The sequence below is a fragment of the Triticum urartu genome, chromosome 7A (assembly GCF_056163025.1).
Source record: "Triticum urartu cultivar PI428250 chromosome 7A, HENAU_Tu73, whole genome shotgun sequence".
Lineage (NCBI taxonomy): Eukaryota > Viridiplantae > Streptophyta > Magnoliopsida > Poales > Poaceae > Triticum > Triticum urartu.
Window position 1 is genome coordinate 40,379,855 of NC_141879.1, and position 26,734 is coordinate 40,406,588.

Sequence of the window (26,734 nt, forward strand, 5' to 3'; positions counted from 1 at the left end):
ACTCATCTTAATCCAAAAGATATATACGTGCCCTATTAATTAATTTAGACACGTGCATACAACAGACTTTAGTGAGTACCGTGATGTCAAAAAAAAAGACTATAGTGAGTACCAATTTTAGGCATAACATTCAATGCTCCAAATTAACAGTGCAGACAGATCCAAACAAAATACAGTTGAGGAGAGCAGGCACAACCAAAATACAGTTAAAGGAAACAATACAGAGTACTAGCCTCGCCGGCCAGGACGAACGAGTGGTTTCGGCCTCGCCGATCAAGGTAAAAGGGTAACAGTCCTTATCATAAGTGTCAGGAATAAGATGCATCAACCATTAAATAGACTAGACATGTCATGACGTGGTGTGGTTACATTGTTCATACGCACTTAGGTCAAACTGACTTACGAAGATAGTGTGTGCATCTTCAGTCTGAATAAATAAAACGATATTCGTATTCAAAGTCTACAAGTTTGAGTACAACATGCGTAAAAGGTCACTTATTTCTGATATGAAGGGCTCGATGATGGTATGATAAATGGCAATTAGTCAAAAGTTACCTCAACAGGGTCATCACACAGTAAAATAGACACTATAGATTGAAGACCTTTTGCAAAACCAAAACCTACGGATCGAAAGCTGCAAGTTGATCTGCATACAAAACTTACCTTGTGGTAAAAGGGATCCGCCATACCCACAATTTTTTAGATGAACAGGGAGGCCTCTCCCCGGTTCCATTAACTAGAATGAAACCATCCGAATACAGCCCACTTGTGTCTGAGGGTTCCTTATTAGAAGTACACATGCGCGCAATAGCTAAGCTGATGCTAAACGGTAGAAAAAGAAAAACATGGGAAGATCAAGTTATTACCCTCGAGCAGTCCAATGATCTGCCAGGGAGTGATACAGAGACATGAGGGCCAGGGTACAGCGAGCACCCGCCCCTTATCACAGCGCGATCATATCTTCACGCCTTCTGAACTTGAATGGCGGCACCAGTGCAGCTTGGGGTGACCAGCAGATGGCGAGGGTGGACACCAGGCTGGTCATGGCGACCTTGTCATTTGTCTCGCTTCGTGACAGGGGATTGGAAGCATCCTTTTTCTTCTGAGATCCTGAGGTTACTCCAGCCAGAATCAACTTCAAATCTTGTGGCCTTCATCTTCAGCCACTCAAGATCCTCAAGGGTTGTTGGAGAAGTTTTGTCAGGGCACTCATGAACGCCTCAATCTTTGGTTTGCCGGCCTCTAGGGTCAAAATCATCCAGAATTTGAGCATTTCGAGGATCAGACTCCACACATGAATAATAGAGGTCCAACCGGCGTTGTTAAAAAACATAGATTTACTATATTTCCGCAAACACCATAGGATAGCAGAGCTAATAATGTTCACAGCCAAGTTCTTTTTGTTAGAAACCCAAAATCGAGCAACAGACTCAAAGTTTGCGCCTATCTCGATTTGGAAATGATGGCTAACAAAGGACCATACATTCCTGGCAACTACACAATCAAAGAATAAATGGTGATTTGACTCATTATCAGCACAGAACACACAATCTAGGGATTTGATTATGTGCCTTTTCCTCAGGTGATCCCTGGTCATCAGCTTATTTTGGGAAAACAACCAGAGAAACACATGAATCTTGGGGGGCACTGCCAGTTTCCACACAGCTGGCAGAAACAAAGGCTGCACACCCCTAAAATTGATCACATGATATAAAGAACTAGAAGAATAAACCCCTTTTGTTTTCTAGTTGCCAGATGAGGGCATCTGGGTCATTTCTGAAGGTGATCCCCCCAACAATCTCTACAATTTGGTACCATTGCTCCATGAGCCTGTAATCAATGTTTCTCCTAAACGTAAGTTTAAGGACCTCACCATCCCATACCTCACTAATACTTTTAGGAGATAAACGCATCATTGGTCATTGAACTCTTGTGAGATGAGTACATTGATCATTCCTCACTCAAAATGTGATGAACCGGTAACAACACTCACTTTTATGAGCAAACTGGTCACTCTGCCGTTTCCAGCCGTAACAGGCGCTAAGGTGGCATGCTGACTCAGCGTTGGGCCGACGCCCGTGGCACATGCGCATATCAGAGGGCGGGATATTGCTACTTCTTGAGGTTGCGTTGGTTTTTCCCTTGAAGAGGAAAGGGTGATGCAGCAAAGTAGAGATAAGTATTTCCCTCAATTGAGAACCAAGGTATCAATACAGTAGGAGAAGAACGCGCAAATCACCAATTAATACCTACACAAACAATCAAACACTTGCACCCAACGCTATAAAGGGGTTATCAATACCTTCGCGGTTACTTGCAAAAGTGAGATCTGATAGAGATAGATAAATAAAAGTAAAATATTTTTGGGTTTTTGATTTATAGAACTGAAAGTAAAAGATTGCAAAATAGTAGATCAGAAACTTATATGATAGAAAATAGACCCGGGGGGCATAGGTTTCACTAGAGGCTTCTCTAATGATAGCAAATAATACGGTGGGTGAACAAATTACTGCCGAGCAATTGATAGAAAAGCGCAAAGTTATGACGATATCCAAGGCAATGATTATGTAATATAGGCATCACATCCGTGTCAAGTAGACCGACACCTGCCTGCATCTAGAGTATTAAGTTCATAAAGAACAGAGTAACACCTTAAGTAAGATGACATGATGTAGATGAATAAACTCAAGCAATATGATGAAAACCTCATCTTTTTATCCTTGATGGCAACAATACAATACGTGCCTCGCTACCCCTACTTTGTCACTGGGTGAGGACACCGCAAGATTGAACCCAAAGCCAAGCACTTCTCCCATTGCAAGAAAAACCAATCTAGTTGGCCAAACCAAACCGATAATTCGAAGAGAATTACAAGGATATCAAATCATGCATATAAGAATTCAGAGAAGATTCAAATAATATCCATAGATAAGCTGATCATAAATCCACAATTCATCGGATCTCGACAAACACACCACAAAATAAGATTACATCGGATAGATCTCCAAGAACATCGAGGAGAACATGGTATTGAGAATCAAAGAGAGAGAAGAAGCCATCTAGCTACTAGCTATGGACCCATAGGTCTGTGGTAAACTACTCACGCTACATCGGAAGGGCAATAGAGTTGATGTAGATGCCCTCCATGATCGAATCCCCCTCCGGCAGGATGCTGGAAAAGGCCCCAAGATGGGACCTCACGGGGTACAGAAGGTTGCAGCGGCAGAAAAGTGTTTTCGTGGATGCTTCTGAGGGTTTTGGAATATTTCTGAATTTATAGGACAAAGAAGTAGGTCAGTGGAGTCATGGGGGGGGCACAAGGCAGGGGGACGCGCACACCCCCCTAGGGCGCGCCCTCCACCCTTGTCGCCGCCTCGTGGCTCTTCTGACTTGGATCTCAAGTCCCCTAGGTGTCTTCTGGTCTAAGAAAAATCATCGTAAAGTTTCATTCCGTTTGGACTCTGTTTAATATTTCTTTTCTGCGAAACTCAAAAACAAGGAAAAAACAGAAACTGGCACTGGGCTCTACATTAATAAGTTAGTCCCAAAAATAATATAAAATAACATATTAATGCATATAAAACATCCAAAACAGATAATATAACAATAAAAAATTATAGATACGTTGGAGACGTATCATGCATCCCCAAGCTTAATTCCTGCTCATCCCCGAGTAGGTAAATGATAAAAACAGAATTTTTGATGTGGAATGCTACCTAACATATTTATCAATGTAATTCTTATTTATTGTGGCATGAATGTTCAGATCCATAAGATTCAAAACAAAAGTTTATCAATATCAAAACAATAATACTTCAATCATACTAAAAAGCAAATTATGAAGCTTCAAAAATAACATGGCTAAAGAAAGTTATCCCTACAAAATCATATAGTCTAGTTATGCTCCCTCTTCTAAACACAAAGTATAAATCATGCCCATATCGGTGTCAGCCAAGCAATTGTTTCATAGTTTGTAACGTGATTCAGCTTTTTCAACTCTTCACGCAATACATGAGCGTGAGCCATGGACATAGCACTATGGATGGAATAGAAGGTGGTACTGGACAAAAGGAGGGAGAAAGTCTCACGTCAACTAGGCAAATTAATGGACTATGGAGATGTCCATCAATTGATATCAATGTGAGTGAGTAGGTATTGCCATGTAACGGATGCACTAGAGCTATAAGTGTATGAAAGCTCAAAAGAAAAATAACTGGGTGTGCATCCAACTTGCTTGCTCATGAAGACCTAGGGCAATTTGAGGAAGCCCATCGTCGGAATACACAAGCCAAGTTATATAATGAAAAATTCCCACTAGTATATGAAAGTGACAACATAGGAAACTCTTTATCATGAAGATCATGGTGCTACTTTGAAGCACAAGTATGGAAAATTTGACTCTTGTTGCGATGACATCGATCCAATGGCGATGGGTGCATGATCAGATGGTACTTCTATTTATATATACTAGCATATATGCCTGTGCATTGCAAAGGGAGAGATATTTTTTTGCAAGAAGCATCGGGAAAGATAATTGATGTGTCCATAAAAACGGTCTCAGCGGCGGTGGGGCAACAGAGCGAGGAGATGCGGTGTTCTCGCGGGTCATGTTTGCCCGGCGAGATCTGGATAGTGGTGGGGTTGGTCTGACTGGCGGCCACCACCCAACTTGTGCCTTTTTTTCTCCAGGTCTGCCTTTGTGTCGAGGTTGTGGTTTCCTCCTCACTTTGTGGCTGCATGGCGACCTTCGGGGCAAAGTTGCTTCAACCAATCTCTCCTACGATGGTGTAACCGGATGGGTTACTAATTGCAGTAAATCCCATTTCATTGGCATAATCATCACATAACCATGTAGTCCTTATTTTACCATGGTGTATTCTCTTTAATTATTTTAGCGCTCACTTGCCCATAATTACTTTTAATTATAGCCAACCAATATATTCTCTTTTATCGTCAAATAGCACGTGGAACGCACAATAGCTCATGTCTGGGCTAGGCCACTGGTAGGCACCAAAACGACCTATGTTGGTAAGGCGCGAAAAAAAGAATGAGTTGAAGGATCAAACTGTTGGGGAACGTAGTAATTTCAAAAAATTTCCTACGCACACGCAAGATCATGGTGATGCATAGCAACGAGAGGGGAGAGTGTGTCCACGTACCCTCGTAGACCGAAAGCGGAAGCGTTAGCACAACGCGGTTGATGTAGTCGTACGTCTTCACGATCCGACCGATCAAGTATCGAACGCACGGCACCTCCGAGTTCAGCACATGTTCAACTCGATGACATCCCTCGAACTCCGATCCAGCCGAGCTTTGAGGGAGAGTTCCGCCAGCACGACGGCGTGGTGACGATGATGATGTTCTACCGACGTAGGGCTTCGCCTAAGCACCTCTATGATATGACCGAGGTGGATTATGGTGGAGGGGGGCACCGCACACGGCTAAGAGATCCAAGGGATCAATTGTTGTGTCTATGGGGTGCTCCCCTGCCCCCGTATATAAAGGAGCAAGGGAGAGGCCGGCCCTAGAGGGGGCGCGCCAAATGTGGGGAGTCCTACAGGTTCAAGAACTATGTAGACATGACCAAGACACGTCTCCGGTCAATAACCAATAGCGGAACCTGGATGCTCATATTGGCTCCTACATATTCTACGAAGATCTTTATCAGTCAGACCGCATAACAACATACGTTGTTCCCTTTGTCATCGGTATGTTACTTGCCCGAGATTCGATCGTCGGTATCTCAATACCTAGTTCAATCTCGTTACCGGCAAGTCTCTTTACTTGTTCCGTAATACATCATCCCGCAACTAACTCATTAGTTGCAATGCTTGCAAGGCTTATAGTGATGTGCATTACCGAGTGGGCCCAGAGATACCTCTCCGACAATCGGAGTGACAAATCCTAATCTCGAAATACGCCAACCCAATAAGTACCTTCGGAGACACCTGTAGAGCACCTTTATAATCACCCAGTTACGTTGTGACGTTTGGTAGCACACAAAGTGTTCCTCCGGTAAACGGGAGTTGCATAATTCATAATCATAGGAACATGTATAAGTCATGAAGAAAGCAATAGCAACATACTAAACGATCAATTGCTAAGCTAACGGAATGGGTCAAGTCAATCACATCATTCTCCTAATGATGTGATCCCGTTAATCAAATGACAACTCTTTGTCTATGGCTAGGAAACATAACCATCTTTGATCAACGAGCTAGTCAAGTAGAGGCATACTAGTGACACTCTGTTTGTCTATGTATTCACACATGTACCATGTTTCCGGTTAATACAATTCTAGCATGAATAATAAACATTTATCATTATATAAGGAAATAAATAATAACTTTATTATTGCCTCTAGGGCATATTTCGTTCAGTCTCCCACTTGCACTAGAGTCAATAATCTAGTTCACATCGCCATGTGATTTAACAAAAATAGTTCACATCGTCATGTGACCAACACCCAAAGGGTTTACTAGAGTCAATAATCTAGTTCACATCGTTATGTGATTAACACCCGAAGAGTACTATGGTGTGATCATGTTTTGCTTGTGAGAGAAGTTTAGTCAACGGGTCTGCCACATTCAGATCCGCATGTATTTTGCAAATTTCTATGTCAACAATGCTCTACACAGAGCTACTCTAGCTAATTGCTCCCACTTTCAATATGCATCCAGATTGAGACTTAGAGTCATTCGGATCAGTGTCAAAACTTGCATCGACGTAACCCTTTATGACGAACCTTTTGTCACCTCCATAATCGAGAAACATATTCTTATTCCACTAAGGATAATTTTGACCGCTGTCCAGTGATCTACTCCTAGATCACTATTGTACTCCCTTGCTTAACTCAGTGTACAATAGATCTGGTACACAGCATGGCATACTTTATAGAACCTATGGCTGAGGCATAGGGAATGACTTTCATTCTCTTTCTATCTTCTGCCGTGGTCGGTCTTTGAGTCTTACTCAATTTCACACCTTAAAACATAGGCAAGAACTCCTTCTTTGACTGTTCCATTTTGAACTACTTCAAAATCTTTGTCAAGGTATGTACTCATTGAAAAATCTTATCAAGCATTTTGATCTATCTATATAGATCTTGATGCTCAATGTGTAAGCAGCTTCACCGAGGTCTTTATTTAAAAAAACTCCTTTCAAATACTCCTTTATGCTTTCCAGAAAATTCTACATTATTTCCGATCAACAATATGTCATTCACATATACTTATCAGAAATGCTGTAGTGCTCCCACTCACTTTCTTGTAAATATAGTCTTCACCGCAAGTCTGTATAAAACTATATGCTTTGATCAACTCATCAAAGCGTATATTCCAACTCCGAGATGCTTGCACCAGTCCATAGATGGATTGCTGGAGCTTGCATATTCTGTTAACACCTTTAGGATTGACAAAACCTTCTGGTTGCATCATATACAACTCTTCTTTAATAAATCCATTAAGGAATGCAATTTTGTTTATCCATTTGCCAGATTTCATAAAATGCGGCAATTGCTAACATGATTCGGACAGACTTAAGCATAGACATGAGTGAGAAACTCTCATCGTAGTCAACACCTTGAATTTATCGAAAACCTTTTGCGACAATTCTAGCTTTGTAGATAGTAACACTACTATCAGCGTCCGTCTTCCTCTTGAAGATCCATTTATTTTCTATGGCTTGCCGATCATCGGGCAAGTCAATGATACGTCTCCAACGTATCTATAATTTTTGATTGCTCCATGCTATATTATCTACTGTTTTGGACTATATTGGGCTTTATTTTCCACTTTTATATTATTTTTGGGACTAACCTATTAACCAGAGGCCCAACCCAGAATTGCTGTGTTTTGCATATTTCAGTGTTTCGAAGAAACGGAATATCAAACGGAGTCCAAACGGAATAATCCTTTCTGGAACGTGATTTTCTTCCCGAATATGACCCAGGAGACTTGGACCCTACGCCAAGGAAGCTTCGAGGTGGGCACGAGGTAGGGGGGCGCGCCCTACACCCCCAGGAGCGCCCCCACCCTCGTGGGCCCACCGAAGCTCCACCAACATACTTCTTCCTCCAATATATACCCACGTACCCCCAAACGAACAGATACAGAGCCAAAAACCTAATTCCACCGCCGCAACTTTCTGTATCCACGAGATCCCATCTTGGGGCCTGTTCCGGAGCTCCGCCGGAGAGGGCCGTCATCACGGAGGGCTTATCATCATAGCCTCTCCGATGAAGTGTGAGTAGTTTACCTCAGACCTTCGGGTCCATAGTTATTAGCTAGATGGCTTCTTCTCTCTTTTTGGATCTCAATACAATGTTCTCCTCCTCTCTTGTGGAGATCTATTCGATGTAAGATTCTTCTTTTTGCGGTGTGTTTGTTGAGACCGATGAATTGTGGGTTTATGATCAAGTCTATCTATGAATAATATTTGAATCTTTTCTGAATTCTTTTATGTATGATTGGTTAACTTTGCAAGTCTCTTTGAATTATCTGTTTGGTTTGGTCAACTAGATTGGTAGTTCTTGCCATGGGAGAAGTGCTTAGCTTTGAGTTCGATCTTGCGGTGTCCTTTCCCAGTGACATAAGGAGCATCAAGGCACGTATTTTATCATTGCCATCGAGGGTAACAAGATGGGGTTTATTTCATATTGCATGAATTTATCTCTCTACATCATGTCATCTTGCTTAAAGCGTTACTCTGTTTTTAACTTAATACTCTAGATGCATGCCGGATAGCGGTCAATGAGTGGAGTAATAGTAGTAGATGCAGAATCATTTCGATCTACTTGTCACGGACGTGATGCCTATATACATGATCATGCCTAGATATTCTCATAACTATGCTCAATTCTGTCAATTGCTCAACAGTAATTTGTTTACCCACCGTAGAATACTTATGCTCTTGAGAGAAGCCACTAGTGAAACCTATGGCCCCCGGGTCTATTCTCATCATATCAATCTCCATCACTTTAATCTTGCTTTGCTTTTTACTTTGTCTTTTACTTTTTACTTTGCATCTTTATACCAAAAATACCAAAAATATTATCTCTATCAGATGTCACTCTCGTAAGTGACCGTGAAGGGATTGACAACCCCTAATCGCGTTGGTTGCGAGTAGCTATCGTTTTGTGCAGGTACGAGGGACTTGAGTGTGGCCTCCTACTGGATTGATACCTTGGTTCTCAAAAACTGAGGGAAATACTTACGCTACTCTGCTGCATCATCCTCTCCTCTTCGGGGAAATCCAACGCAAGCTCAAGAGGTAGCAAGAAGAATTTTTGGCGCCGTTGCCGGGGAGTCTACGCAAAAAGTCAACATACCAAGTACCCATCACAATCCCTATCTCTCGCATTACATTAGTTGCCATTTGCCTCTCGTTTTCCTCTCCCCCACTTCACCCTTGCCGTTTTATTCGCCCTCTCTTTCTCCTTCTCCTTCTCCTTCTCCTTCTCCATCTCTGTTTGCCTTTTTCTCGCTTGCCTTTGGTTTGCTCGTGTGTTGGATTGCTTGTTTGTCGCGATGGCTCAAGATACTACCAAATTGTGTGACTTCACCAATAGCAACAATAATGATTTCCTTAGCACTCCGATTGCTCCTCTTGCCAATACTGAATCTTGTGAAATCAATACTGCTTTGTTGAATCTTGTTATGAAAGATGAATTCGCCGGCCTTCCTAGTGAAGATGCCGCTACTCATCTGAATAGCTTCATTGATTTATGTGATATGCAAAAGAAAAAAGATGTCGATAATGATGTCGTTAAATTGAAGCTATTTCCTTTTTCGCTTAGAGATCGTGCTAAAGCTTGGTTTTCGTCTTTGCCTAAAAATAGTATTGATTCTTGGAACAAGTGCAAAGATGCTTTTATCTCTAAGTATTTTCCTCCCGTTAAGATCATCTCTCTTAGAAACTGTAAGTGCATCTAGTGCCACCCCTAGTTGGTTTTGGAGTATTGACGACAAACCTAGTTGAGGGACTAATGTGTTTGTGAGAATTGCAGGATAACACAGGTAGAAGTCCCTCATTGATTCGGTTTTACTACCAGAGATGACCCCTAAAAATGTATGAAGACATTGAAGTCAAAGGTGGTATATGAAGATATTCACATTGAAGACTATGACAAAAGAAGACACGTTATGAAGCCAATGGAGCTCGAAGACTTAGATCTTTCGTAGTTCTTTTTCTTTTGTGTTGAGTCATAGGAACCACCGTACGGTTAAGTGGGGTCCAGGAGAACCAGTCAGAATGACTGAAGTGATGCCTAAATCAAAAACCTATGTCTTCGAGTGAAGACAATGAGAGCGAATCTTGTCCAGAGCCGGACAAGTCAGCTTTGCTTGTAGCCCAAGTAAAGTTGCCATGAGAGTTTGAAATCTGACCGTTGAGACACGTGTCAGTTCCTTAGTGACCCAGGGTCATTTCGGACAAATCAGGTCGGGTTGCCAAGTGGCTATAAATAGCCCACCCCCTACAACCATAAACGGTTGGCTGCTCAGGTTTCAGTGCACGGTTTTTGTCATTTGAGAGCAACCCACCTCGAAGCCTTTGAGAGAAAATTCCTAGCGAGGAGAAAGCCCTAACCACCCAGAGCCAGAGTAAATTGGGCATCACTTAAGTCTTCTTGTCTGTGTGATCTGAAGACTTATTACACTTGAGGACGGTGCATCCTCCAGACGGTTAGGCGTCGCGTTCAGAGCATCCAAGAGACATTGTGGATTGCCAGTGAACGAAGTCTGTGAAGGTTTGGGAGTCTACCTTGAAGACTTACCAGAGTGATTGGGCGAGGACTATGTGACCTTAGCTCAAGGAGAATACGGTGAGGACTTGGTGTCCTGAGCTGCGTGTTCAGGACTGGGTGTCCCGGACTGTGTGTCCTAAGGTTTAAATACCTAGCCGCTCCAACCAGACGTACAGTTGCCAGAGCAACTGGAACTGGTCCAACACATCATTGTCTTCAACGAGTCACTGGTTTCATCTTCACTTCCTTTTACTTACTGTTACTCATTGTGAAGCCATCACATGCTTGCTATATCTTTTGTCTACACAACGTAATTATATGACTTGATTGGCTTCATAACTTCTTCGTACCTGATCCTTATTACACTGCAGCTACTTGTCATTGTGCTTTCACTCTATTGAATACTTGACCATGGCTTGCCTAGTGTAATCTAACTTTCGCTGCATAGTGATAGGCATATCTCTACTGTTTGTCTTCATAACTTCCACGTGGTTCTTGTTAAGTGTCGACGTGACCCGTTCTTTCTTGTCATGAGCATATTTTTTTGTTCAAGACATCTTTTCTGTTAGGACTCTGTTTAGCGCTGGGTACATGATTTTCAGGAAATAGTGAGTAAACAGTTAGTCAACAGTATGTTGTTGGTGATCTTTTCAGTATGGAGATATGACCTGCTTTCATAGGGTACCGCGGCCCCCATTTGATTCTTGCCAAGAGTCAACAACAGGACTTGAAAGTTACTTACCAGCGCGCACATGAGTGTCGTCTTATTTCCAATTCATCTTTTCTGTTCCTTAGGCGGCAGAACCTGACTCGCCCCGCTATTGTTTGTTTGTTTGTTTGTTTCAGGTGAAGAGATCGATGTGCCGGATCAAGCACGTGCTGACGGAGCGGGCGATTGCGGACCCTGACCCGAGGAGGACTGCGGAGATGAAGCGGATGATCAACGCCATGTGACCGACCCACGCCGCGCCACGCTACTACTGTCCGTAAGCAGCAGCCGTAGCAGAATTAGCATCTATCTAGTGGAAAGAACGAATTTGCTCGCTTTCCCTTCTTGTGTTGTATGCCTCCCCCCGTGAGATGCATAAGACCAGCAATCCTTGAGAATCGCCCCCGACAGTTCCCCAGATGAACGTCAATGGACTTGTGTTGGAATAATCGCAACCGTCCTTTTTCTTTGTGTGTGTGTGTGTGTGTGGCAAAGTACCATCCGGCTGTTTGTTTGCACAATGTGTTATGGATGTCCATTGGTTTCATTTCTGGCTCTGCGTAGCCAGAGCTTCGTTTTCAGTCGGCCATTCATTCATTTAGTCGTGCAATGTTTTTGTTTATCATGTGAATGCAGGACAGGAAATGTGTCCTTGTGTCCTTGTGTCTTGTAAACAATACGTACATGAGCAATCCTTCCGGCACCAGCCGCACGGGCATCTCCATCACTATCACGCACTACTATCATCGCTTGAGCAGCACTTGTCAGTATTGGGCAAATCGTCAACATTTTTCAATTTCATGGACACTTCTACGAATTTTTGACATTTTCTAAAATCAAGAGCATTTTTTGAATTCATGAACATTTTATACTATTTGCATTTTTTAAAACAATTTTCTTGAATCGGCGAACAATTCTAGAATGGACGAACATTGTTTTGGAAATTGGTGGAACAATTTTTGAAATTTATGATCATTTTTTTGATTTAACGAACATTTTTTAATTTCATGAACATTTTTTGAAATGCATGATCATTTTTTGAATCAGCGAATATTTTACGAATGAGTACACTATTTTGTAAGTCACGAACAATTTTTGAATTTTTAGGATATTCTTCTGTTCATGAACATTCTTTGAATTGGCAAAATTTTGTTCAATTTCATTAAAATTTATTTAATACATGAATTTTATAAAACCCATGAACATTTTCGGATTTCCCAAAAATTGTTTTCAAAATTTCGAACTTTTTTGAATAAGCAAAGTTTTTACATAAAACACGAACATTTTGTGAATCAACAAACATTGTATGGTTTATTAAATATTTTATTCAAAATTCTCATTTTTTTAATTTTTGAAATTTTTTGAAGCCCAAAGTTATTTAAAGTATAAAAATAAAATTTTAAAAACAGGCCGCATGGACATGTGCCGGCCCAAATGGGTGCGCTGCGTCTTCTCCTAGTGCGCAGGCGCAGTATAGGAGGTCCCTACTGCATGGGCCGACCCAGGCGAGGGATTCCCTTTGTGAGGCGTTTTTTTATCACTTATAGGTGGCGTTGGTGGGTAATATTTTACAATTTTGGGGGCCATTTCCATGACGTATTTCAAGAAGCAATAGCCCCTTTATTATTAATTAGGTATAGATAATGGGGCCAGTCCATGCTCTATCGTATACCTGCTCGTGATGTGGCCGACAGCACGGGGGGTCACTGCCGCGTCTGTCCTTTGATGATGCACGTATCTTGTGGAATACTCCTAAGTATCAAGCGTGAGGTTCCCATGAATTAGTCCTTCCGTAATATAAGATGTTATCTCATTCAACATGTGAGTATATTGGATGTAGTAACGTCTTATATTATGGGACAGAGGGAGTAGTTACTAGTTAGTAGTGGTGCCACTTTGTTGTCTTATCTTAGTATTATGTTCATTGCACCACCATTGCACATATGTGGAATACTCATATGTATGCATGCATGCATGCATGTATGTATGTATATATGTATGTATGTATGTATGTATCGCTTGGTATTTTGTTTAGTTGTGGCATAGCTCCTTGTTGGTTGTCCTCGGTGCTCGTAGACACCTATGCAATCGCTGTAGGTTGCTCTATCTCTTCTTTTAAGTTTTTTTTTTGATCGAAAGGGGTCCCCCGCCCCTTTTGATTAAAAACGAGGCAAAAAAGAAACACATAATGACTATTCACAACGCTGGGGCTAAACCGAAGTACCTGAGCTAGTAAGTTCTCAGACCGACCGACATCATGAGCATAAGGAAATTCATACAGGAGCTAACTATCACATAAGCATCAACATCAGCTGGAATGGGACCTCAGATAGATGCCATGTTGATCAATTCTGGTGTTCACTTTATTCTTCATCTCGAGGTAATCCTCTTCTCCGATCTAGCAGAAGCATGTGTTCCTTCATCAATTTTGATTGAGTGTCCGAGCAGAGAATCTTCCATTGATGAAGCGACACACTTGCTTTTCCAGAAGAATCCATATATCTTTCCACACTACTCCTTGAAAACACAAATCATTTCGCAATGTCCATAAGCTCCAGATGGATGCAATACATGCCATACCAATCAAGTTATTACTTCAATTCCACAGATCAGGTAATTCAGATATATTAGTAGGGGAAATAAACTGAAAAACTTCAGCAATGACTCTCCACAATTTTTTGATGAGTTATATATGCACATGTCCGCTTAATTATATATGCAAACGTGTGCGCATGCAGTTTTCACTGGATCTTGTTAATCATTGAAGTTGACAAAGGAAAAGTTCAAGTACTGGACTCACTACTTAAAAAAGCTGCTAACTACGAAATCGTGAAGGGGATGGTCAACAGGTAATTTCAATCATTATCCAACTATATGTCGGCCTCTTTTTAGGTCGTCATTTCCTGATACCAACTAATTAATAACTCCTTTATGCCAGTTTAAAAAAAAACTCCTTCATTCATTTTATTTGCCGGCGGGCAGGGCTTGACAAAAGTTCATCAAACAGGTTGAAGGCCCACGGATAAAAGAGCTGAAATTGATCCGACCCAAGGTAATTAATTAAGTAGCTAGTACCAGCTAGCTACCATGCATATCTTTAATTCTAATTTCAATACCATTAATTATCATGCTTAACTAATTATTATCTGATTGAATTCTATTCTTGTAAAGGCCCTGAAGCAGGTGCATGGGACTGATTTATGTGTATTCTATGTTTGCGAGAACATTCGCATGATGACTACCGAAAGGACTAGAACTGATAGAGACCAATGGGTACGTTTGCCAGAACACTATTCATAATTTTTACATCATTACCTACTATATATACACACAACTAATAATACATGTATACTTTGATCTCTTCTTTAAAGATGAAGGAGATGCAGGATCAGGTCCTACCGGATACTCGCGTACGAGCACTTCAAAAGGAAATAGCGGGATTTTTGCTCGGCCAGGTTATAGATCCCAAAGGAGAATTCTATTACCCGCTACCGCTATAATGCCTCCATGTAATGATCTGCAAATTGTAGGAGAAATTGTATATACCAAATTGTATATATACATGTGTATGTGTGAATGGTGGTGCGAGACATTCGATGATATATATATATATATATATATATATATATATATATGATCGGTTCTATGAGAAATTCTATTTATATATATGCATAACGTGTACAATATGTAATATCATAAAATACCAGCAAATGAAAAAAATTAAATGGAAAAAAATTAAAGGAAAAATAAATCATAAAACCAAAACCCCTAAACCTTTCAGTACCGGTTGGTGTTACCAACCGGTACTAAAGGTCTCCCAGCCCCCGGCGCTGGCTCGTGCCACTGAAGGAAATATGCCCTAGAGGCAATAATAAGTTATTATTTATTTCCTTATATCATGATAAATGTTTATTATTCATGCTAGAATTGTATTAACCGGAAACATAATACTTGTGTGAATACATAGACAAACAAAGTGTCACTAGTATGCCTCTACTTGACTAGCTCGTTGATCAAAGATGGTTATGTTTCCTAGCCATTGACATGAGTTGTCATTTGACTAATGGGATCACATCATTAGGAGAATGATGTGATTCACTTGACCCATTCCATTAGCTTAGCACACGATCGTTTAGTATTCTGCTAATGCTTTCTTCATGACTTATACATGTTCCTATGACTATGAGATTATGCAACTCCCGTTTACCGGAGGAACACTTTGTGTACTACCAAACATCACAACGTAACTGGGTGATTATAAAGGTGCTCTACAGGTGTCTCCAAAGGTACTTGTTGGGTTGGCGTATTTCGAGATTAGGATTTGTCACTCCGATCGTCGGAGAGGTATCTCTGGGCCCACTCGGTAATGCACATCACTATAAGCCTTGCAAGCATTGCAACTAATGAGTTAGTTGCGGGATGATGTATTGTAGAACGAGTAAAGAGACTTACCGGTAACGAGATTGAACAAGGTATTGAGATACCGATGATCGAATCTCGGGCAAGTAACATACCGATGACAAAGGGAACAACGTATGTTGTTATGCGGTCTGACCAATAAAGATCTTCGTAGAATATGTAGGAGCCAATATGAGCATCCAGGTTCCGCAATTGGTTATTGACCAGAGACGTGTCTCGGTCATGTCTACATAGTTCTCGAACCCGTAGGGTCCACACACTTAAAGTTTCGATGACAGTTATATTACGAGTTTATGAGTTTTGATGTACCAAAGGTTGTTCGGAGTCCCGAATGTGGTCACGAACATGACGAGGAGTCTCAAAATGGTCGAGACATGAAGATTGATATATTGGAAGCCTATATTTGGATATCGGAAGTGTTCCGGGTGAAATCGAGATTTTACCTGAGTACCGAGGGGTTACCGGAACCCCCCGGGGGGTTAATGGGCCATAGTGGGCCTTAGTGGAGAAGAGGAGAGGCGGCCAGGGCAAGGGCCGCGTGCCCCTCCCCCTAGTCCGAATAGGACAAGGAGAAGGGGGCGGCGCCCCCCCTTTCCTTCTCCTCCACTTCTTTTCCCCCTTCTCCTATTCCAACAAGGAAGGGAGGGAGTCCTACTCCCTGTGGGAGTAGGACTCCTCCTGGCGCGCCTCCTCCTGGCCGGCCGCACCTCCCCCTTGCTCCTTTATATACGGGGGCAGGGGGGCACCCTAGAAACACAACAATTGATCGTTTGATCTTTTAGCCGTGTGCGGTGCCCCCTCCACCATAGTCCACCTCGATAATACTGTAGCAGTGCTTAGGCGAAGCCCTGCGTCGGTAGAACATCATCATCGTCACCACACCGTCGTGCTGACGAAACTCTCCCTCAACACTCGGCTGGATCGGAGTTCGAGGGACGTCATCGGGCTGAACGTGTGCTGAACTCGGAGGTGCCGTGCGTTCGGTACTTGATCGGTCGGATCGTGAAGACGTACGACTACATCAACCGCGTTGTGCTAACGCTTCCGCTTTCGGTTTACAAGGGTTGAGGGTACGTGGACACACTCTTCCCTCTCGTTGCTATGCATCACCATGATCCTGTGTGTGCGTAGGAATTTTTTTGAAATTACTACGTTCCCCAACAGCCACGTGGTGACCCTTTAGTGGCTGTTCATGTTGAACCAGGACTAAAGGGGGGGGGGGATTTAGTCCCCACCCTTCAGTGCTGGTTATAGAACCGACACTAAAGGGCCTCACGAACCGGTGCTAAAGCCCAATTCTGCACTAATGGGGGTAAACTGCTCAGTTAGGAGGCCAAACTTATTTTACTAAGGACATGCATCAAGTATTCCCATGTATTTGATGCTTATCATTAGGTTCCCTAAATGGGATATTAATGCCATTACTTCCCAGATGGCTCACTTTCTTTGCGAAAACAGTGGCAATAATCATAGATACCACTTGAAAAATATGGTGTTGGTGTCTCAGAGAAAAGCTTTTTGGGGATTGGATCTGCCTAATTTGAGAGAATTTTTTTCTTTATTAGCTTCTTGGGCCAAAATATATTTTGTGGAAATAGAACTAGTAGATTCTTGTGGATCATAAATATAGCACTTTTAATACCAACATTGTTTGGTGCAAACAGGGTGTTGGTTCTCCATTTGGAAGGAATTTACAAGGGCAGGCTTTTCCTATTGTTAGACCTTGGTAATGGAAATGGCATTAGTTTTTGGCATGACATTTCAGCTTGTGATACTACTTTGAAAACTTAGTTTTGGGAAGTTTTTGAGAACTATCAATAACATAATGTTGCGAAATGTAGTAGAAAGTATTGTTTCGTCCTACGAATCATACTCCCAAGATAAGTATGAAGATTCAAGTTAGATTGGATCTGATATTTACAAACAAGAGTGCGACGAAAGATGTGCTCGCGTAGATCGTTGGTGTAGACTCCCATAGTTATGATTTACAACCTCCCAACCATGAGAATTTCCCACCTCGAACAAATATCAAAAGCATGATATCTCTGTCAGTATCAAGTGTCAACGCATACAAAATTTACAGTTCAATAGAGATTCATCTTCCAAAGCTAAGCTATGCCGAAGAAATAGAGATAGGGTGGAGTAGCCTTTCGACGGTCAAGCAATTTCCATGGAGAGAGAGAGAGAGAGAGAGAGAGTGGGAGCCCTTGAGCCACATTGGATGCAATCTAGGGGTTGCCCCTCACATATATATAGGAGCGTGGGAGGTGGGGCTGCATTGGAGGAGGATGCACCTCCTCATTGGGCCGGCGAACCAAGAGGTGGGTGCCCTACCAAAGCCTAGCCGTCCAAGTGGCTTGGCCCCTAGGCAAAAAGGGGCACCCACTATTTGGGCCTTTTAGGGCCATGTGCCCCCCCCCCCCCACTTGGGCTTGCCAAGTTGACAAATCCATGACACCATATATATTTATCTGGGAGGTCCCAGAACACTTTGAAACCCTCCTTGATTTTCCGGTGATTTTTCAGTCTTCCTGGACTTTCCCGGTTTTCCAAAACTTCTCCAGTTTTCTGTGGAACACTTTAGTTTTGCTCCGAAACATTTTTTGTTCTTCGCCGAAAGATTTTTATCTGCTCGAAACTTTCTCGGTGAATTGCTCAAGAAGTTAACACTTATAGTACTAACAAAGTAGTGAACCTTAAGCAGATGACCCTGCAGGTTTCGTAAAGTGCAGAAATGACCCGGAACTCCATCGGTAAATGATCAATAGCGAAACCTTGGACATCCATATTGACCCCTACACTTGTATGAATTATTATTCGACTGAACTTTAGTTTCCCGTACAAAATTCCTTTTCTTCGTGATACTTTACAAAACTTGATGCGAGGCGTATCGGTATCCATGTGAAGCAAGTCTTGATCATTAAACCAAGTAATCCTTGTTACCAATTTTATTTCTTTTCTTTTCTTGTTTCCGTATTCTAGCGTCCCCGTGATCATATCACGTTGTATCTAGATAGACGATGATTGATATCATAATACAGAGAGGGCACGGAGAATCTCTCTCCATCGCCAAAGGAGCAAATCTCAATCTTTAGCTATCGAGTCATTGAGATACTTTTTTGATGCACCCCAAAGTTGCCGTTATGATCACCCTGTTACGGGTAACGTTGCACGAACCCCAAAGTCTCTGTCCGACACGAAGGTACATTGATATTATCATGGTCTAAGTAAGTGAGTATACGTAAACATTTGCATGATTATACTTATAAAAATATGACGATGTGATCGAGAAGTATATCATTAAGTTGGGTATGTCAACACCATTGTTCCACCAACAATGTGTTTACATTATTCCCGACATCCATTCTTACTTTGACAATGCGCATGATCAGGAAAACATGATCGTCAACAATACATGGTATAGTTTTAAAACTGAGACTAGGGATCTAGTTGGTGTTTATTATTTTACACATGCTAATGAGATTTTCCTCTGAATCTCATTTTTGTGCCAGGACCATTGCAACTATAGCATAGAAAGATAAACAGTAATTATGAACATGGAAATAAATAATAACGTTATTATTGCCTTTAGGGCATATTTCCTTCACATAATTGCTCTATCTCACATGTTTGGGCTTACGGTGAAACGTTTTGTTCCCAATTTTAACGCCGACCAACTTATATGGCTGGTGGAAGCATCCAGAACATATACCACCAAATCCTTCTAGATATGATTAATTTTGGTGGGGTTTTTGCCCCTTTTTGGAAGTGGTTCTGGAAGATTCCTATTCCTCCCAACTTTCATGTTTGAATTGCCTGTTGCTAATGACCAGTTTTCGAATAGAGATAAATTAGGTAAGATACATAATATATATTGAGGACTTAGCCTCTTTATTTTGTGGTGAAATGGAGAATGTTCACCACTTGGCTTTTTATATATACAAATATCTATGTATGATTTTTCAATTTTTCAACCCAAACAAAAACTATAGTTTTTTAGTGAAAAAATAATTTTGAAATTTTGACAACCATGTTCAAAAAGTGACATATTTATGATACAGAGGGAGTAGTGCTGATGATAAGGTAGATAGCAAGGAAAAAGGCAAGTCTGAATTCAGCATGGTCATCACAGAACAAAATAGACACTGCAGGTTTAAACATGCACAACAAATGTTTAACAAAGCCAAAATGTACCGATTGAAGGTGCAAGTTGGGTTGCATACATAAGTTTTGATGCCTCAAAAAATTCTGCAACTGCAAGCAAGTTGTATCATTCTTTTGGAGGACAATTTCAGTGATCGATATTTCCTCGTGTCTCGTATAATGTATACACCTAAAATCAGAAATTCCGATCAGAATCTGGGCTGCAAGTTTCTAAGTGATGTGTTATGGTATATGTATACTTCAATTTTTAATATGTATGCAAAATAATAGACCTCTTATATGTCATATTGATCTGCAGGTTGTAGGTAGTGAAATAATCACAGAGATCTTGCAGAAAAGCCAACTTGAGTTACACATGATTAAACCTCTAGCTCAGAAACTGTTCGGAAAAGAAATGGTAAAGGATTGACATACAGGTGAGGGGCTCCACTTCAGCTTGGGCCAGGCCAATGTGTCGAGTCTAGTTTTGTTTTTTGAGAACAGCGCCGAGTCAAGCTACCAGGCTACATACGAGCTAATGGAGTTTCCGGCCTCACCCTACGGGATGGACTCGTGTACTGCCCAGCTTGCTACCCACTGGACAATGCAAAATATTATGATCTGCTGCATAAACGAGCAGACAGTAACAATGTATGATCCGTCTGACAGAACTAGAAAAAAATAATCAGAAAACAAACTTAGTAAAGAGAAACCGGTTGGAAGTTAATCTCGTGCAAAAAGATCTAGTTGCATCGGTGTTGAATGCATCTCATGCACCACGAGCTTATCGACGATGAGAGTGGAGCCGGTAGCATTGTTGAAAACGTACAGCCCAGCCGCCTCATAGATGGCCTCAGTCGGGTACACTCGGGACGTCGCCGTCAATCTCCCGCCCATAACGAAGCTCTCCACAATGGAATGGTCCACAAGAATCCTAGCGGATAAGGCCTCTCCGTTGAGCACCGGAACAGTGCTGCCCACCACACGCTTCACAACATTCCTGGCCAGCGATGACTGGGACTCGTCATGGCAGAAGTGGGTCCGGAGGTCCCCGTCAAGGCTCCTAGACATGTAGAAGTACATTGCCATTTGTTCACTGTGACCGTTGGTGAGGAGGAGGCCGAAGGGGCCGAGCGCACCCCGGTTGGTGGCACCACCGCTAGTGCTGCAGTTGTAGCCGATGTCGGCTTCGTTGTGGGCTGCGATGTCAGAAGTGTTGAGGCAGAAGGAGGCCTCTATGTCGAGCTGAGCGGCTTGCCGGAGATGCAGGGGGAAGATGGAGCCAGTGCCGATGGTGATGCCACTGAGGTCAGTTGCATTATGACGGAGGGTCTCAATCTCCTCCACCGGCCATTGGAGGAGGTTCGTCCGGGTCTTCTCGTCCAGCGCCACCGTCCTCGGAATCGCCTACATCATACACCATTAATTAGAGAGTTAATTTAATTTCAAGCTAGGTAATTCCGGTGATCATGATGGCACTTTGATATCAAGAACCACAACCTTTTCTTCTAGCTAATAAGATGTTTCTGTTCGTCAGATGATCTCTTGCCTGCTCATGGATTCAGCAGGCAACTTAAAAGGTTCTCTTATGTGCGAAAAAGTACAAGCTGGCTTATAACACAAACGTGATGGAAATGCTCAATCTCAACCTTTTTGAGTTAGATTCGATCTTCTCAGAGAGCCTAATAGTGAAATGAGTCGGAGAAAAAGCATAGCCAAAATATTTTTGAAGTCACAAATACAAATAATTACTACATGTCTACATACATCTGAATCAGGAAATTTTTGAACATCTTATAATAATGAACGAAGCGAGAATCTATCTATCAAACATACAAATAATCTATCAAACATGTATATATATATATATATATATATATATATATATATATATATATATATATATATATCGAGCATGCATAAATAGCGAATGGAACTGATGATAGATGCTAAACACGTGGTAAAACAGATCAAATGTATGTACAATAAAGATACCTGGAGGTTTGCCCATCCCTTGGCGAGGTCGGTCCGGTTGGAATCTGTCTCACCAACATACGCCCACATCACACGTCGCCGCTTTGTAGGATCATAGAATGTCGTGGACGCAAATAACTTTCCCCAATTGTACCTCAGTCCGATTCCCACATCTGCTTCTGGGTCCAGCGGTGTCCATGTGTTGGTCACTGCGTCATACTTTCCCAATGCGTAGTAGTCATGTCGTTCATCGTCCATGCTCGCCTTCAGGACGTACAACTCTTCCTGTGATGAGTTGCTATTGCCCCCAACAGGGTAGAAGTCGATGCACTCCCACATGCCGGTGCCCTCGACGCGGTGGACCGGACGCGGGATGAGCTCGAACTTGACGAAGTCTTTTGTCTTGTACATGAGGGCGATGCCAGCATGCCCGTTGTTGTCCTTGGACCCGATCATGGTGCGCCATGTGTTGTCGGACTTGTCAAACCATGCGGTCATGGGGTCACGGAAGTCCTTTTTGTATGTCCCAGGGGGCGGGAAGAGGACCGGGTTGGCGGGGTGCTTGATCCAGGTGCGGAGGAGAGGGTCATGAGGGTCTGCAGGTTCGGCGACGCACTGTACCTGGGCGAGCGTGTCGGTGTTCCCTGTGTAGAGCAGGACGACCTTGCCGTCGGGAAGTATGGTGGCGGAGCCCGTCAAAACGCCGTTAATGTCGTACCATTGGTCAGGCATCATGGCTAGGGGTAGGTGGTGCCAGTGGACCATGTCTCGCGACACGGCGTGGCCCCACGAGATGTTTCCCCACGTGACACCCTCCGGGTTGTACTGGTAAAAGAAGTGGTACCATCCACGGTAGTACATTGGAGCTGCATGTTATTCGTGTTTCAATTAATCAGTACTCCTAGTTCCTTGCCAATGGATAGACATTAGACATAGAGAGAGACGACAGCTGGTCAGGATTAAAAGTGATGAGGATCCTACTCACTCACCGTTTGGATCTGCATGCATACATGCATGCATGTCGCCGGAGCACGTAAGCAAAAGGTGGTCAGTTTCTTTCTCCGCCAAGCAAACAAACAAAACGATAGCAAAAAAGGCAGCTAGCCATTGCCAGTCAGTTTCTTCCTCCAAACATAGAGCAAGGCGAGGAGAAAGAACACAGGAGGATTTGCATCTAAAAATTCCATGATCGGAAGTAATGGATTCCATACCGTTCATGTAGTTCTTCTCCGGCTGGAAATGGTAACCGGTGCGCTGCCACTGCAGCATGGCGTTGCTCCACGGGAAGCCATCGGCCTCATCGCCGATTTCCCCCACCGTCTTCTCCGACGACGGCACGGCCGCCTCCTCCCGCCTGGCTCTCCGGAGACGGAGCACCGGGCTAACCACGTTGCCCAGACCCCCCACCCTGGCCCCTGGGAGGAGCGAGTGGGTGACGACGAACACCACCATGGCCGCGGCGCCCAGCACGGCAACGCACTCGCGCCACTTCATGCCGCCGCCGCTCCGCTGCTGCATCGACGCGTACGAGTACAGGACGGGCGGCGTGCCGGCGCGTGACTTCATCGCGACGGCCGCGGCTAGAAAACTGAAGAGGAAAGCTTTCGACCGGGGTCTTTCTTGAGTCTTAGAGAGCGCAATTTATAGCTGCGCCGAGGCCAGGGAAAGTTAGTACTAAATCACTAATTTAGACTCATCTTTACACTAACGTCCATATATGTGGGCGTTTACATCTCGTCTATACGCATGGATCAACGTTTATTTGTATTTGCATGAATCTTGGTATGTTTTGTTAGATTTTTTTATGCTACGTAAGACTAGGCTGGTGTGTAGGCATACGTCCGGTCGCCCATACGTCCGTTTCAGCACGTGAAGGGGCTGGTATGTGCGCGTTTAGCAGTTCGCCCACACGTCGGTTTTCATGTACGCAGAGGGGCTGGTGTATGGGTGTTTATCAGTTCGCCCACACGTCCGTCTCCTCTCCCACACCCAAAGCTGTCAGTTGCCATGTGTTTTGCAGGGTACATGACAACTGTCCTAGTGTGCTTGTAAGCAGATGACAACTCTCTCTTTACCCAAACATTTTATTTTTGCCGTGTTTTTTTAGTGTTATATGGCAACTGCCTAGTGTTAGTAGGTGACAACTCCTAAAAATACCACCTTCATCCACACGCTCGTCTCCTCTCACACATCAAGTTGTCAGTTGCCATAGGCGTGTTTGGTTTGTCGGCTCGCACCTGCATCGCACCACACATGCATAATCTGGCCTGTTTGGTGTCCTGTGTGGCCTCCTCAGCCTGGCCCAACTGATGCAAACAGAGGCCCGTCAGCCAGGCTGAGAGGAACACAGGAATCGGGCGTTCCTGCGATGCAGCCTCGTGCCTGCACCCGCGCTTCCACTTAAAACGAACCGGTACACGGGATAGGCCCTGATATTTACCAGAATTATTTCAAAAGTGCCACCGCAACTCTCTTTCATCTCCTCTCAGATCAGATCGAGGACCCAAACCAATCGCCGCCGCCGCCGTCGGGAGCTCCTTCTTGTGCCACCGGTCAGGACTACCTCGTCCGCAACTGTCAGAGCTCCCTCGTCCTCGACCCCGCCACCCTAGCTCCCTCTTTCGCCATCGCTCCGAGCTCCATAGTCCGTGGCGACTCCGCCGCTGGAGTTCCATGCCCCTCGCCGGCCGGCGCCTGGATGCATCTACTTGGCAAGACTTGCTTCGGAAGGGGAGGCGCGCCTGCGACGGCTCGGCCAGACTGTCCGTGGTCGCGGCGGCGTCATGGCCTCATGGGGAGCTGGTGGTGCAGGAGCTGGCTGATTTCTCATACAAGCTTCCAAACGCCATCTCACATTGACCTGTCCCTCAACATGCACACAACCAAACATACATCTCAACCCATTTTTCCATCAGCTTAGCCAGGCTAGACTCACCCAGGATAGTGGATGCAATGCAGCGTGAGGCTATGCATGAAACCAAACACGCCCCATGTGTTTTGCAGGGTACATGGCAACTGCCCTAGTGTGCTTTTAAGCAGATGACAACTCTCTCTTTACCCGAACATGTTATTTTGCCATGTCTTTTTATAGTGCTACATGGCAACTGCCTAGTGTTAGTAGGTAGCAACTCCTAAAATTTTCAAATCATGACAATTGTTGTAGACCAGACCATACATGACAACATCTGTAGTTGTCCAAAAATGGCATCTGGCACTTGACCTGAGATGGCAACTGCAGTTGAGCAACCATGGCAACTGTAGTTGTCAGACATGGCAACTGTAGCTCAGCAACATGGCAACTGCAGTTAAACGAACATGAAAAAAGGTTCGGACCATGACAACTGCGGGGACGTGTGGTGACTGTCACGTGGGGCGTGTGGCTCGCAAGCGGGGAGGGACGACGGCCGAGAGAGGTCGTGCAGGCCGTGGGGTCGCTCACCCGGACGTGTGGGCGAACGTGACGAACACCGGACGTGCGGGCTGTGGCGGGGTGTGTCCGGACGCGCGGGTGCGGACGAGCCTGTGTCGATGCCACACGGGGCGTGCGGCACATGCCTTCTAAATGCCACACGTGTGATGGATATCGGCGTCCATATTGCAAATGAATTTAGACTCATCTTAATCCAAAAGATATATACGTGCCCTATTAATTAATTTAGACACGTGCATACAACAGACTTTAGTGAGTACCGTGATGTCAAAAAAAAAGACTATAGTGAGTACCAATTTTAGGCATAACATTCAATGCTCCAAATTAACAGTGCAGACAGATCCAAACAAAATACAGTTGAGGAGAGCAGGCACAACCAAAATACAGTTAAAGGAAACAATACAGAGTACTAGCCTCGCCGGCCAGGACGAACGAGTGGTTTCGGCCTCGCCGATCAAGGTAAAAGGGTAACAGTCCTTATCATAAGTGTCAGGAATAAGATGCATCAACCATTAAATAGACTAGACATGTCATGACGTGGTGTGGTTACATTGTTCATACGCACTTAGGTCAAACTGACTTACGAAGATAGTGTGTGCATCTTCAGTCTGAATAAATAAAACGATATTCGTATTCAAAGTCTACAAGTTTGAGTACAACATGCGTAAAAGGTCACTTATTTCTGATATGAAGGGCTCGATGATGGTATGATAAATGGCAATTAGTCAAAAGTTACCTCAACAGGGTCATCACACAGTAAAATAGACACTATAGATTGAAGACCTTTTGCAAAACCAAAACCTACGGATCGAAAGCTGCAAGTTGATCTGCATACAAAACTTACCTTGTGGTAAAAGGGATCCGCCATACCCACAATTTTTTAGATGAACAGGGAGGCCTCTCCCCGGTTCCATTAACTAGAATGAAACCATCCGAATACAGCCCACTTGTGTCTGAGGGTTCCTTATTAGAAGTACACATGCGCGCAATAGCTAAGCTGATGCTAAACGGTAGAAAAAGAAAAACATGGGAAGATCAAGTTATTACCCTCGAGCAGTCCAATGATCTGCCAGGGAGTGATACAGAGACATGAGGGCCAGGGTACAGCGAGCACCCGCCCCTTATCACAGCGCGATCATATCTTCACGCCTTCTGAACTTGAATGGCGGCACCAGTGCAGCTTGGGGTGACCAGCAGATGGCGAGGGTGGACACCAGGCTGGTCATGGCGACCTTGTCATTTGTCTCGCTTCGTGACAGGGGATTGGAAGCATCCTTTTTCTTCTGAGATCCTGAGGTTACTCCAGCCAGAATCA

The 26,734-nt window shown here is 43.6% G+C and overlaps 2 protein-coding genes across 3 annotated transcripts in view; one reads left to right on the plus strand and one right to left on the minus strand.

Moving 5' to 3' along the window:
- The window catches only part of LOC125523946 (ribosomal protein L29 family protein), a 50,101-nt gene extending 37,987 nt beyond the window's left edge, over positions 1-12,114 (plus strand). Inside the window, exon 3 of the mRNA XM_087535914.1 lies at positions 11,591-12,114. Coding sequence (XP_087392040.1) covers positions 11,591-11,698 — 108 coding nt within the window. The 3' untranslated portion in view covers positions 11,699-12,114. The remainder of the gene's footprint in view (positions 1-11,590) is intronic.
- An 8,513-nt stretch (positions 12,115-20,627) lies between these two features.
- LOC147957459 (sucrose:sucrose 1-fructosyltransferase-like) lies at positions 20,628-23,721 on the minus strand. Of its 2 annotated transcripts, none has more exons than XM_087538173.1 (3): positions 22,979-23,721; positions 22,011-22,855; positions 20,628-21,422 (listed from the first exon to the last, which is right to left on the minus strand). In XM_087538173.1, exons 1-3 carry the CDS (start codon positions 23,553-23,555, stop codon positions 20,739-20,741), a joined length of 2,106 nt encoding a protein of 701 aa, XP_087394299.1. In that variant the 5' UTR covers positions 23,556-23,721; the 3' UTR covers positions 20,628-20,738. The 2 variants fall into 2 exon arrangements, with proteins under 2 accessions (XP_087394299.1, XP_087394300.1); XM_087538174.1 differs by having other exon boundaries at positions 23,201-23,715.
- Positions 23,722-26,734: the final 3,013 nt, after the last annotated feature.